Source organism: Budorcas taxicolor, chromosome 19 (genome assembly GCF_023091745.1).
Source record: "Budorcas taxicolor isolate Tak-1 chromosome 19, Takin1.1, whole genome shotgun sequence".
NCBI lineage: Eukaryota > Metazoa > Chordata > Mammalia > Artiodactyla > Bovidae > Budorcas > Budorcas taxicolor.
Genome location: NC_068928.1, coordinates 23,873,921 through 23,888,853, shown reverse-complemented (window position 1 = coordinate 23,888,853; position 14,933 = coordinate 23,873,921). Strand labels below are relative to the sequence as shown.

General features: G+C 42.9%; 1 protein-coding gene and 1 non-coding gene across 2 annotated transcripts; both read right to left on the bottom strand.

Moving 5' to 3' along the window:
- Window positions 1-2,538: 2,538 nt before the first annotated feature.
- On the bottom strand, window positions 2,539-3,498 carry LOC128065199 (olfactory receptor 1P1-like). The gene has a single exon (XM_052658338.1). The coding sequence runs from the start codon at window positions 3,490-3,492 to the stop codon at window positions 2,539-2,541; it is 954 nt and encodes a 317-aa protein (XP_052514298.1). The 5' UTR covers window positions 3,493-3,498.
- Window positions 3,499-5,897: 2,399 nt separating this feature from the next.
- LOC128065804 (U6 spliceosomal RNA) lies at window positions 5,898-6,004 on the bottom strand. Its single transcript, XR_008201173.1, has one exon. It is a non-coding gene; the product is annotated as a U6 spliceosomal RNA (small nuclear RNA).
- Between the last annotated feature and the right edge of the window lie 8,929 nt (window positions 6,005-14,933).

The following is a 14,933-nucleotide window of genomic DNA, read 5'->3' as shown; positions in this document are numbered from 1 at the left end:
TCTCTTCCTTGTTTCTTTAGGATTACTCTTATTGCTTTGTCTCTAACTTATTATTCTGGATCCTTAGGTCATTTGTTTTCAACTGTAGTTCTTTCTTGATAAGAGAAGGATGTCTCAGACACCACACAATTATCAGCCATTCTCATTTCTGCCACTCCAAGGGAAAACTTCTATGATCACTAGGAAGAAAGTATCTTAGTTTGTATTTCAAAAGTCTTAAAAGATTTAGAGAGTAACCAAGTGAGTGCTCACCTGTTTTCATCAGCTCTTCATGCTAGCAGGGATTTTTTTTGGAATTAATTAATTTAATTTAATTGGAGGCTAATTACTTTACAATATTGTAGTGGTTTTTGCCATACACTGACATGAATCAGCCATGGGTGTACATGTGTTCCCCATCCTGAATCCCCCTCCCACCTCCCTCCCTATCCCATCCATGCCTCAGGTAATCCCAGTGCACCAGCCCTGAGCACCCTGTCTCATGCATCGAATCTGGGCTGGTGATCTGTTTCACATATGATAAGATACATGTTTCAATGCTATTCTCTTGAATCATCCCACCCTTGCCTTCTCCCACAGAGCTAGCAGGGTTTTTAACTGCCATCATGGCACCCCATTGTAGCAGAGGTAGCTGATTCTCCCCTGATACAGGTTTCTGCTTCTTCCATACTAATATAATGTGAGCAGGGCATACGGGCACCAAGTATAATGAATACATTTCCCAGGCTCAACTGCAGCCAGTTGAGGCCAAGTGATCAAGTTCTGGCCAATAAGATATAAAGGGAAGAGGTTCATGTGTCCTCCAGATGACGTTCTCCAGATGCGTTCTCTTTTCTATTGGTTGAAATAAAGACTTATTGGCAGAAGTTTAACAGTCACCTTGGACCATAATATGGAATCATTCTTTAAAAAAAAAAAATTATTGGCTGCACTGGGTCTCAGTTTCAGCATGTGGAACCTTTTAAATGTGGCATGTAGGACCTAGTTCTCTGACCAAGGGTCCAACCTAGGCTCCCTGCATTGGGAGTGCAGAGTCTTAGCCACTGGACCACCATGGATATCCCTGGAACCATTTTTTAAGGTTGGCAGAGAACCAAGAGAGAGGCAGCCTGACTCTTTGATGATTATGTAGTCAACATGTCATGAGACTGTTAATCTGTACACAAGAGAAAATAAATGCTCCATTTTCTTTTTTTAATTAAAAACATTATTTATTTTAATTAATTTATTTTGATTAGTAAAATTTATTTACTTTAATTAGAGTCTAATTACTTTACAATATTGTATTGGTTTTGCCATAATCAACATGAATCCACTACGGGTGTACACGTGATCCCAGTTCTGAACCTCCCTCCCACTTCCCTCCCCATACCATCCCTCTGGGTCATCCCAGTGCACCAGCCCCAAGCATCCTGTATCCTGCATTGAACCTGGACAGGGTGATTCATTTTTTTATATGATATTATACATGTTTCAATGCTATTCCCCCAAATCATCCCACCCTCTCCCTTCAATTTTCTTAAAGCTACAATTATTTAGAGCTTCTTTCTTATAATAGCCAAACCACTATCACTTTCCCTACAAAATCCTGGTTAAGTAGGCAGTAAAATGTCAATAATTTCATTCCACAGACGAGAAGACTAGACTTATACAAAGTAATAAAAGGAGGTACTTATGTTAGGATCCAGGTCTCCTGGGTACCACTCAGGACTTACTTTCCTTTGAAACTGTGATGAATTTGTTCCATGGTCTTGACTTTAGACAATGTCTCTGCATTCACTCTTGGTCTCCATCTGGACTTGTGAACTTTATGCTGTAGAAATAAAAATCATAAGTTCTAACTGTCTTTCATTCAGTCTTGGCTGAGACTAGAGGGCACACATTTCAACAGAAAGAACTTTGAGAGGACACAAGATTCCTTTATCTTCTCATTATAAACTGTCCATAAGCCTATGTACTGAAAATAACATAGATCATTCCTGCACTGCTGAGAGCTTTGTTTTAAGATTTTTGATTCATAACCTTCATGTACTATTTATGTAATTTCCTCTTCTTATAGGAAAATATATACTTGTTCACTGAAAGTTCTAAACTCTTTGCCACCCAATATTGACTTGCTAATATTTTGATCATGAACTACTTTCCATGACTCCTTGATCAAAAATTTTTTAAGAGTATAGCTGCTCTACAATGTTGTGTTTCTTTCTGCTGTACAGCAAAGTGAATGGTCAACTTTTGATAACTTAGTATAAGAGGTTATGCAAACTTTTAGAATTATGAACATTGCAAAAGACATTCACTCCTGTGAAAAGTCATTTTATAAGAAAAATAAATGAAGAAAAAGCAACTCTTAACAGATTAAAGAAAGACGAAAAGTCTTGATTTTCTTCAGTAACATCAAACTCATGGTGGAGAGGCAAGAGAAGCAAGTGGCAATAAGGTATGTATGTGGGATTCAGAAATGAGACACTTGAGCTAGAAATTTCTGTGATGTTCCTCACTGAGGAGACAAAGGACACCTGCAGTGTCTCTGTCAAGTCACTGACCACAGGAGAAGGACACTTTGCCCCTGAGAAGTCTCCCCAGGGCCCCCTGAATGTCCTTGTTCCGCAGGCTGTAAATGAAGGGGTTTAGCAGAGGAGTCACCACTGTGTACATGACAACAGCTGCCGTATCCTCTGCTATTGAATTGGAGGAAGAGGATGAGGGAAACAGATAAGCCCTGATCACAGTCCCAAAGAACAAGGCAACAATAGCAAGGTGGGATCCACAGGTAGAGAAGGCCTTGTACCTTCCTTGGGCAGAGGGGACCCTGAGGATGGCTAAAACAATGCCGATATAAGAGACCAGAATGAGCCCAAAGGGGATTAAAATGACTGCTCCCCCCAAGAAGAGGAGCACAAGCTCATTGACCTGAGTGTCAGAGCAAGACACCTTCATCAGGGGTCCCAGATCACAGAAGAAGTCGGGAATGATCTTCTTAGAGCAGAAGGAAAGTCGGAATATGAGGAACGTGTGCGTCATGGCAACAAGACTCGTAAGGGTCCAGCAGGCAGTAACCAGGATGAAGCAACACCGGCGGCTCATGACCATGGCGTAGTGGAGAGGGTGGCAGATGGCCACATAGCGGTCATAGGCCATTGTAGTCAGGAGAAATATGTCCATGTCCCCAAATGTCAAGAAAAAGTAGAGCTGAGTCAGGCATTCTACATAAGAAATGGACCTGTTCTGGGTCTGGATGTTCACCAGGGCCTTGGGCACAGTGGTGGAGGTGAAAAGGATGTCTGCACAAGACAGGTTGGCGAGGAAGAAGTACATGGGTGTGTGAAGACGTGTGTCAGTGCCAATGGCCAGGATGATGAGGAGGTTCCCAGCGACCGTGACCAAGTACATCCACAAGAATACCAGGAAGAGCCTGTGCTGCTGCTCTGGCTGCTCAGAGAGTCCCCAGAGGAGGAACTCAAAGACGCTGCTCTGGTTCCCTCCTGCCATGAGCCCAGAAGTCAGAGAAAGGAACTTTGGATGAGACCCACTAGCCTTCTCTAAGCATATTTCACTCTACACGATCCCTAAGGGTGCCAGTCTCTTAGTTCTAGAGAAGAAAAACAAGAATGATCTTAATTTACTTGTTTGATCACATACTATGTGCACTAAACATTTTTACTGAAATCTACTAGATACAATATTCTAGCAAGTGTAGGAAACAGTTTAAGGAAATTAAACTAGATTTCTTGGTTTATTTCTCTATATTCTTTTCTGTCCCAAATTTCTTTAGTTGTAGTTTCTTCTTCAGCTGTATTCACAGGAAAGTCTAGACCCCTTCCTTCCTTCATTCATTCCACACATATGAGGTACTAACTCTGGACCTGGTAGAATGCTAGATAAATAAGAATATGATAATCCTTAAATTCAGAAAAAATTCAATTTAATGGGATAGACATAACTGCCTATTTTAAAATTCTGTAAAATTTTGATTCAAGGTTTTTCCCCCACCCTCCCATTCCGCTGCCTTCAAATCACTCTCAGACAGCAGACTTCACCTGGCCTGGTCTATCATGTCCAAAAGTCAACATTCTGAAGACACAATCTATTCTCTATTCTAGTGTGTCCATGTTCAGTCGCCCAGTTGTGGCCAACTCTTTGTGACGCTATGGATTGTATCCTGCAAGGCTCTTCTGTCCATAGAATTTTCCATACAAGAACACTAGCTGCTGCTGCTGCAAAGTCACTTCAGTCGTGTCAGACTCTGTGCGACTCCATAGACAGCAGCCCACCAGGGTCCCCCGTCCCTGGGATTCTTCAGGCAAGAACACTGGAGTGGGTTGCCATTTCCTCTAGAGTGGGTTGCTATTTCTTCCTCCAGGAGATCTTCCCGACCCAGGGATCAAACCCACATCTCTTGCATTGGCAGGCGAGTTCTTTACTACTCGAGTCATCAGGGAAGCCCTATTATCTATTCCACCAGAAACCAATTTAATAATCAAACAGCTATTTAGTAAATATATGTAAGATAACTCAAGTTATTATAACAACAAAGAAGAAATCATAATCCCTAGTTTCTGAAATCTCAAAATCTGGTTGGATGTACACTCACACACACACACACACCCCTCTACTACAAAGCAGACTGAGGCAGAAAAGGAAGGCTTTCTGGGCTATAAATGTACTTGCAGATCTTGTCAGCAGGCTAGGGAGCTGGAGATTTGAGTATAAGGTGGAGGGATTGCAGGCTGAGGTAAAAGCTGGTAAGGGAACTAAGAGCCAAATTTGGAAATATCTGGAATGGAAAGTAAAGGATCTAGAACTTAATTCTGTATGTTCAGAAGGCTCAGCCAGTAAAGAATCTGCTTGCAATGCAGGAGACCTGGGTCCAATCCCTGGGTCAGGAAGATTTCCTGGAGGAGGGCATGACAACCCACTCCAGCATTCTTGCCTGGAGAATCCCATGGACAGAGAAGCCTGGTGGGCTACAGTCCATGGGGTCACAAAGAGTCAGACATGACTGAGCTACTAAGCACGCACACAAAGCTACTTGAGAAGGAAGTGATGTCAGTACCTGAGTAGGTTCAGTACATGAAAACCCTGTTCCTGTCCCATGTGTGAAACCAACTGAAGGTCCGACAAGGAGTCGGTCAGTCAGATGGAGGGAAAACATCACCTTTGTTGCTGAAAAAGATGAGGTTGCAGATTTTATCTTAGCTGTGTTCACTAAGTGACCTTTTTAATATACTTCCAAAATTAAATCTATTTCCCCTTTCACAGGCTCAGCTGGACAATCATGGGACTCTTCCATATGTTCAGTTCAGTTCAGGTCAGTCGCTCAGTCGGGTCCCACTCTTTGCCACCCCATGGACTGCAGCACACCAGGCCTCCCTGTCCATCACCAATTCCTGGAGTTTACTCAAACTCATGTCCATTGAGTTGGTGATGCCATCCAACCATCTCATCCTCTGTCATCCCCTTCTCCTCCCGCCTTCAATCTTTCCCAGCATCAGGGTCTTTTCAAATGAGTCAGTTCTTTGAATCAGGTGGCCAAAATACTGGAGTTTCGGTTTCAGCATCAGTCCTTCCAATGAATATTCAGGACTGATTGCCTTCAGGATATTTCCTTCCATATGTAAATATACATCAATTTTTAAAGCATTTGTCCCCCATTAAGAATGTGAGAAGACAATCCACAGAATGGAGGAAAACTCTTGCCAATCATATATCTAATCAGAAATTTTTGTGTGTGGGCTTAATAAACATTTATTGGATTAATGAATAAACAGTAGGTGCTTAATGTATCATCTAGGAATTAAAGAATAAGTGAATAAATAAAATACTTTATAATATTTCATTTTCCAAAGATATGCCAATTTTCCATTTATTTTGTCATACTGGATAGATACCTTTTTAAAAATATGAAACACTTCACAAATTTGTGTGTCATCCTTGCACAGAGGTCATGATAACCTTCTCTGTATGATTCCAATTTTAGTAAATGTGCTGCCAAAGCGAGCACTGATCAGAGATTTTTATCTAGAATATAAAAAGAACAATTACAGTTCAATAATAGAAAGAAAATTAACTCAAATTTAAAATGAGTAAAGGATCTTAATAGACATTTCTCCAAGAAGGTATACAAATGAGCAATAAGCATACAAACAATGTTCAATACCTTTGGGCTTCAAGGTAATACACATCAAAATCACAAGATAGCACGTCAGATCCTCTAGGATGACTAGAATCAATCAATCAGATAACAAGTGTTGTCAAAAATATGGAGAAATTGGGATCCTTAAAAATTGTTCATGGGAATGTAAAATAGTTCTGTCCCTTGGGAAAACAGTCTGGAAGTTTCTCAAAAGGCTAAACGAAGAATTTTCATATGACCCAGCAATATCACTCTCAGGGATATACCCAAGAGAAATGACAAACATATGTCCACACAAAAACATGTACGCAAATGTTCATTGCAGCATTCTTCATAATAGACCAAAACTGAAAAGGATCATGAACTGGAGAATGGATTAATAAAATATGGCATATCCATACAATCAATCAGTGTTTGTCAATAATAAGAAGTGAATCACTCATACATGCTAACAACATGGATTGATCTTGGAAACATTACCCTAAGTGCAAGGAGCCAGACACAGAACAATGCATTGTGTGATTCAGTTTATATGAAATATCCTAACAGGCAAATCTGTAGAGACAGAAAGCAGATTAGTGGTTGCATAAGGCTGGGAGGGATGGGCGAGTTGGAGCAGGGTGGCTAAGGAATGTATGGCTTCATTTCAGGGGTGATGAAGACATAAAATTGGTTGTAGTTATTACTGCACGGTTCAGTGGATATGAACATAAAAAGTCATTGAAATGTATATTTCAAATGGGTGAATTGCATTATATATATTTATATTATATATTGAATTGCATATCAATAAAGCTCTTAAACTTTTTCACTTCTTTGAAAACATTTAATAAAGATAAGCCATTTTCTAACTTACTCAAGAAAAAATGAGAGGCAGGGAGAAAAAACACAAACAAGAAATGACAAGGGGGATATAAACTGAAAAAGCAAATTATTTAAAGTCACTGCACTATTTAGCAAGAGGCCATGCAAACAAATGTGTAATTCTAAATGAAATGATTCCTCCATTGTAAACTCACATTTTCCTCTGGAGAATGAAATGTACCAAAAATTACCCTGGTAGAGATGGAAAGTCTAAGCCAGCAACATTCCCGAAAGAAAAAAAAATGCTATGGTAATCATTTTTCTCGTGGTAATACCACGATAGGAACTGCCTTCAAATCTCGGTGGCTTACAAAAACAAAGAGTTATTTCCTCACTTACGATGGATGTTGGGGTTTCCCACGTGGCTCAGTGGTAAAGAATCCACCTGCCAATGCAGGAGACACAGAAGATGCAGGTTTAACCCCTGGGTTGGGAAGATCTCCTGGAGTAGGAAATGGCAACCCACTCCAGTCTTCTTGCTGGGAAATTCCACTGACAGAGGAGCCTGGTGGGCTACAGTCCATGGGATCTCAAAAGAGTCAGACATTGCTGAGCTTGCACACATGTTACAAGTCAGCTGCAAGTTGCAGGTGGCTCTGACTAGCATTGTTTCGTGTATCTTCTTCATGTGGAGATCCAGGCCGAAGAAGCAGCCCATCGTTGGGACACGCCATTCATAAAGAAAAACAGGAACGAGCAAGGGAGCTTATGGAAGTGCACAGTGATTCTTTTTTTTTAATATGTAGTTACTTGGCAGCACTGGGTCTTTGTTGTGGCATGTAGGATCTTCGGTTGTGGCATGTGGAATCTAGTTCCCTGACCGGGGATCAGACCCAGGCCCCCTGAACTGTGAACATGGGTTCCTAGCCACTGAACCACCAGGAAAGTCCCAGCACAGCCATTCTTAAAGTTTTTGCTTGGAACTGGAACACATCGCAGTCATTCAACTTCATCAGTAAAAACACTGCAGACGGATGCAGAAACTCAACTTCCCACAGGGAGGCAGTGCTAGTAACACAAAGAACAAGGGGAGCTTTTTCCCTACCTTCCCCCAAAAAGGAAGAAAGGAGAAATAAACGGACATCAAAAGTACAATCTAGCATGTCCGTCAGCAAAGTGTTCCCAAGAGCAACACACAGAAGCAGGGAGAGGAGAGGAGGGTAAGTGATGCCTAGAGAGGCCAGAAAGAGGAGGGGCTGACACACCAGGAAGGAGTGACTGCTCACCTGGACAGGGCAGGACGCAGCACGCCAGGCTGCATGTCTAACTCCACAGGCTCAGAGCAAGACCCTCCCAAGAAAAGAGCATCTCCCATAAAGTCAAACAGCAAGATAGCTGATTCACGTTGTTGTACAGCAGAAACTAACACAACATTGTAAAGCAATTATCCTGCAATTTAAAAAGTCAAACAGCAGAGCAGGTTCCTGCCAGAGCCTCCCTGCAGAGGAAGGGAAGGATACCAGAGAAGGGGGGCAGGGGGAGGACAGTGTTAAAGGAACAGAACTTCCATTCAGTGCATCCTACCAGAAGCCCAATCCTTTGAGCACCTGATGTGAAGAACTGACTCATTGGAAGAGACCCTGATGCTGGGAAAGACTGAAGGGGGGACGAGAAGGGGACAACAGAAGATGAGATGGTTGGATGGCATCACCAACTCGATGGACATGAGTTAGAGCAACTCCGGGAATTGGTGATGGACAGGAAGCCTGGTGTGCTGCAGTCCATGGGGTCACAAAGCATTGGACATGGCTAAGCAACTGAACTGACCAGAAGCCCTGACCCAAGAACATCCTAATTTCCAGGACCACTGGAAGCAGACACTGCTGTCATCCTTTGCTAAGAGGAAACTGAGGTTCAAAGATACTGAGTGATGTGCCCCAAGGTCATACTCTGATCACTAGCAGAATCTGGATCTGCTCTTTACTCTTGTGACTTCTACTGCCACTGGTATACCATACTTTAGAAGAGAGAAAGGCCGGAGGAGCTGACAGTTGGGCTTGAATAGCATCCTACTGGCCAACTAGCTGTTCATGCCGATGCTCTTCTACTGATGGCCAACAGACGCCATCCTGGGTACCCTGAGTTCCCTCTATTGGTGCCCGCTTGATCCTGTGACCTGTCCATTCAACACTACCATCTGACACTGCCTACTCTGTTAGCACCAAATATGATATTTATCAGCTTCTTAAACACACAAGATCCTCTCAATATCACCCTCCCCCCAATCCTCATTACTAGATGTTCTCAGATATCCTTCCTTCTGCCTGGAACACTCTCCAGCACCACTTCCCACCCACCTGTTTCTGCATCGGGTCCTGCTCATCCCTGGGATTCCAGCACAAACATCCCTAGGAGGATTTCTCCAGCTTCCTGCATCTTGCTGGGTGTTCTGATGTCAACCTTCACACCCCTCTTCCAACACCACTATAATTTACAATACCTACTTCATTAAGTCCAGGCTTCAACACCAGAATGAAACCTTTGGGAACTGAGGGTCCCTGTGTGTTCTGTTCACCACGTGCTTCCTCGGTGTATAAGATAATGCCAGGCACCAAAGAAATGTTCAAGAAATCGACCGTGTCTGAGTGTATGAAGGCATGAACACTGGAGGAGGCAGAATTCAATGCCTCCATTTTACCTTCAGAAAACTGAGTTCCACAAACACAGGAGAAGCAAAGAGGCAGCTGCCCTGAATTCCTGTGTGGATGGAAGGATGGGTACTATACCCATGGGCCCTACATTCAAGAAGTCCAGAACCTTGTACTGACATAGACCAGCTTCAGCCTTGCCTTGACCGAGGGTGCACATTCCCAATTCCCATCCAAGCTTGGGCCACCCAATACCAAGAATCAGTCTCACGGGAAGGAATTTCCCAGTCAAAACACAGACTCCCCTTTTCAGAGTGCCTGGCTTGCTGAGTTTCCCTGACGGGGCTATTAATAAAATATGAAATTCTCAGCCATCCTAGAAGATTCGCCTTGGACTTTTCTGTGTATAAAAGAAACTGTCCTTCACACTGTCCAGGGGGCATAGGGGAGCTGGTTCTAAAATCCCCTGCTAGGCTTACCTGTTGCGGCTCAGTGGTTAAGAATCTGCCTGCCAATGTAGGAGGCATGGGTTCTATCCCTGATCCGGGAAGACCTCACACATGGCAGAGGCACTAAGCCTGTGCACCACAACTACTGAGCTTGTGCTCTAGAACTCAGGAGCTCCAACTACAAGAACACGCGCAGTGACTACTGAAGCCTGCGTGCCCCAGAGCCTGCACTCTGCAGCCAGAGAACCCCTTGCAGTGAGAAGCCCGAGCACCGCAACTAGTGGGTAGCCTCCGCTCGCCGCAACTCGAGAAAACAAAGACCCAGGACAGCCATAAGTAAATCAATAAATAATACCCCCCCTCCCGCCCTGTTGTCTCTGTGGAGCCCTTCTGGGCATGCCAGCCTGCAGAGAAACTACTTTGCCTGGTTTTCCCCATCACCTATTGACTGTGCCCTCGTTTTAGGCAGCTCCCATCAACTGCCTGGGAAATCTCTCGTCTTCTGGTGAAAAAGACTTCTAGGTTTACATCATCCTTTCTCGCAAACTATGCAAGTGTCAAGATTTCATTATGCTTTTCTTAACAAATACTTAGGTCTTCTCCTCCCTTCTTGACCTGACATTTCAGAGTTTGAGAGAATGCTTTATCTGCCTTCACAGTCCTCACTGCACCAGGACAGCTTGGGCAGTGTTTGCTGTTGTGCATGGGGGCTGTACTGGGGCTTGTGTTCCACCCCAGCTGTGGAGCTTACCTTCCTGCCCGTGTTCATCAAGGACGACCTACTGCTTCTTCTTCAATGGTCTATGTCATTGGAAATTAACATGAAAAATCTGCTTGAGGACTCAGAGGCTGTTCCTGTGTGGAGCAACGAACGTTAAAAACAGGCTCATGTCCAGGTTGCCTGCTTCTGGGGCAGGGTGCAAATGGGAGTGTTTCTGTCCACTAACACCAGGACCTCCAGAGTAACCCTAGGGTTCCCAGCTCTGGGCTATAAGGGCAATTGTGCTATTTATGTATTTCCCAGGTAGCCTCAGGGAGAGCCCTCTCAGGGGTCCTGTGGGAGTTTGAAGCTTAGTAATTGCCCCATGCCCTTTACATCCCCTCAGGAGCATTGCTGAAAAGGGGGAAGGATGTGGTCCAGCAGCACTGGGATTTCCTTTCAGAAAAGTTACTAACTGCCTGTCTCTTGGGCTGACTAAAACCTTCCCTAGGAACTTGCCTGCTGGTCCAGTGGATACGAATCTGCCTGCCAGCGCAGGGAACACAGGTTCAATCCCTGGTCTGGAAAGATTCCACATGCTGTGGGGCAACTAAGGCCCCATGCCACAACTGCTGAATCCTGCAAGCTCTCGAGCCCCACGCCACCACAAGAGAAGCCACCACAATGAGAAACCCTCGCCTTGCAACTGGAGAGTAGCTGCTGCTCACCACAACGAGAGAAAGCCTGCATGTAGCAACAAAGACCAAGCACAGCCAAAAATAAATGTAAAACTTCCCTCACCTGGTGAAGGAAATTGACATCCAAGGCCAAGAAACACAGAAAGTCCCAAACAGGATGACCAAAGAGACCCACATGACGGCACATTACAACTGAAATGCCAGAAGTTAAAGATATAGAGACTCTTCAAAGCAGTAAGAAACAGCTAGTTATGTACGAGGGAACACCCATAAGACTATCAGCTGATTTTTCATCAGAAACTTTATAGGCCAGAAGGGATTAGCATGATACAGTATGTCCCCTACATACAAACCTTTACGTTTCGAACTTTCAAACATGAGAATGAGCATTTTCATGTCCAATCACATAAGTTAGCAGATAGAATTGAATCCAGCAAGGAACCAGAAGCTGCGTCATCAACATCAGGTGTGAGTGAAAATGCAGCTTGCCTTCCATCTGCTATTGCTGAAGATCCTTTAGCTTTCATCTCCCACCCCTTCTCCCTCTTCCAGTCACTAATTCGTCCTGCCTGTTCACTTGATGCCAGCCCCTGTATGCCAGCTGTTATACTGTACTACTGTACTTCTCAAGGTATGGTACTGTAAGATTAAAAATGTTTTATTTTTTATGGTTGTTTTTTATGTATTATTTGTGTGACAGGTATTAGAAACCTTTTACAGTACAGTACTATGTGAGCTTCCCAGGTGGCACTAATGGTAAAGAACTCATCTGCCAACGAAGGAGTTGTAAGAGATGTGAGTTTGATCCCTGGGTTGAGATGATCCCCTGGAGGAGAGCATGGCAACCCACTCCAGCATTCTTGCCTGGATAATCCCATGGACAGAGGAGCCTGGCAGGCTCCAGTCCATGGGATCATGAAGAGTCGGATACGACTGAAGAGACTTAGCATGCATGCAGGAGGCTCCAACTATATATTGGATTGTGTTAGTTGGGTACCTAGGCTAACTTTGCTGGACTTAAGAACAAACTGGACATATAAAAGCACTCTTGGAATGAAACTCATTCATATGTAGGGGACTTAGTATAGTACTAAAAGGAAAAAACTTACAATGTGGAATATTCTACCTAGCAAATTTAAATTTCGGAGTTGATAAAGACTTCCCAGAGAAGCAAAATTAAAGGAGCTCATTTATGTACCATTAAACAAGCCTTACATGAAATGTTAAAGGAGATGCTTTAAATTGCAAAGAAAAGGCTGTAACTAGAAACAAGAAAATTACAAAAGAAAGAATCTCACCAGTAAAGGCAAACACAGAATAAAGCTAGTGGGTCAATCACCTATAAAGTTAGTTCAGTTCAGTCGCTCAATCATGTCTGACTCTTTGTGACCGCATGAATTGCAGCACGCCAGGCCTCCCTGTCCATCACCAATTCCCGGAGATCACTCAAACTCACGTCCATCGAGTCAGTGATGCCATCCAGCCATCTCATCCTCTGTCATCCCCTTCTCCTCATGCCCCCAATCCCTCCCAGCTTCAGAGTCTTCAGAATGGACTGATTGGATCTTCTTGCAGTCCAAGGGACTCTCAAGAGTCCTCTCCAACACCACAGTTCAAAAGCATCAATTCTTTGGTGCTCAGCCTTCTTCATAATACAACTCTCACATCCATACATGACCACAGGGAAAACCATAGCCTTGACTAGACGGACCTTAGTCGGCAAAGCAATGTCTCTGCTTTTGAATATGCTATCTACGTTGGTCATAACTTTTCTTCCAAGGAGTAAGTGTCTTTTAATTTCATGGCTGCAATCACCATCTGCAGTGATTTTGGAGCCCCCCAAAATTAAGTCTGACACTGTTTCCAACTAGTGTTAAATGGTTACCACACCACTCCATTATAGAATCTGAATCTGACTCGCAGTTTATCTTTACCAGTGTGTTGGATATTTTCATATGTTTTCATGTTACTAATTTGTGACCTTTCATTTCAGGTTGAAGAACTCCTTTCAGCATTTCTTGTAAAGCAAGTCTGAAGATGATGGAATGTCTCAGCTTCTGTTGGTTAGAAAAAGACTTTCTCTCACATTTGTTTCTGAAGAACAACTTTTCTGAGTAAATTATTCTTGGTTTGCAGCTTTTTTCATTCAGGCCTTGAATATATCATCCTACTTCTGCTGATCTGCAAGATCTCTGCTGAGAAATCTTCTGATAGCCTTATAGGAGCTCTCTTTTACAAGATTTTTTTCCCTCTTACCTTTCTTACAGATTCATTTTTCTGATGTTAATTTTGCCTAAAATGTCAGTTAAAATCTCTGTTTTGGGCCTTTTTCATTTCTGTCTGCTGGCGGCAGAGCAGTCTCATTGTCTTCTAAATTTTTGTCTGACTTATGCTCTATCTTTTTAAAATATCTTAAGTTCATGAAAAAATAATTTATATAAAAAATTATTCTCTTCACTTTCTTAAACAGTTTTCAAGGATAGTTTTTTCTTCCAAGCATGTAAGGTGTTACTTCCTTTCTCTTATATATTTCCTTTCTCTTATATATTTCATATATCATTTCTACTGTTATCTTTTCTCATTTAAATTATTTTAATTGGAGGCTAATTAGTTTACAATACTGTATTGATTTTGCCATACATCAACATGAATCTACCACGGGTGTACACATGTTCCCAATCCTGAACCCCCCTCCCACCTCCCTCCCTGTAACCATCCCTCTGGGTCATCCAAGTACACCAGCCCCAAGCATGCTGTATCCTGCATCGAACCTAGACTGGCAATTCATTTCTTATATGACATTATACATGTTTCAATGCTATTCTCCCAAATCTTCCCACCCTCTCCCTCTCCCACAGAGTCCAAAAGACTGTTCTTTACATCTGTTTCTCTTTTGCTGTCTCGCATACTGGGTTATCATTACCATCTTTCTAAATTCCATATATATGCGTTAGTATACTGTATTGGTGTTTTTCTTTCTGGCTTACTTCACTCTGTATAATCGGCTCCATTTTCATCCACCTCATTAGAACGGATTCAAATGTATTCTTTTTCATGGCTGAGTAATACTCCTTTGTGTATATGTACCACAGCTTTCTTATCCATTCATCTGCTGATGGACATCTAGGTTGCTTCCATGTCCTGGCTATTATAAACAGTGCTGTGATGAACATTGGGGTACACGTGTCTCTTTCAATTCCTGTTTCCTCAGTGTGTATACCCAAAAGTGGTATTGCTGGGTCATAAGGCAGTTCTATTTCCAGTTTTTTAAGGAATCTCCACACTGTTCTCCATAGTGGCTGTACTAGTTTGCATTCCCACCAACAGTGTAGGAGGGTTCCCTTTTCTCCACACCCTCTCCAGCATTTATTGCTTGTAGACCTTTGGATAGCAGCCATTCTGACTGGTGTGAAATGGTTCCTCATTGTGGTCTTGATTTGCATTTCTCTGATAATGAGTGATGTTGAGCATCTTTTCATGTGTTTGTTAGCCATCCGT

What these genes read in the sequence shown, in the direction of transcription:
- LOC128065199 (XM_052658338.1), bottom strand. Translation starts at nt 3,492, where the DNA reads ATGGCAGGAGGGAACCAGAGCAGCGTCTTTGAGTTCCTCCTCTGGGGA.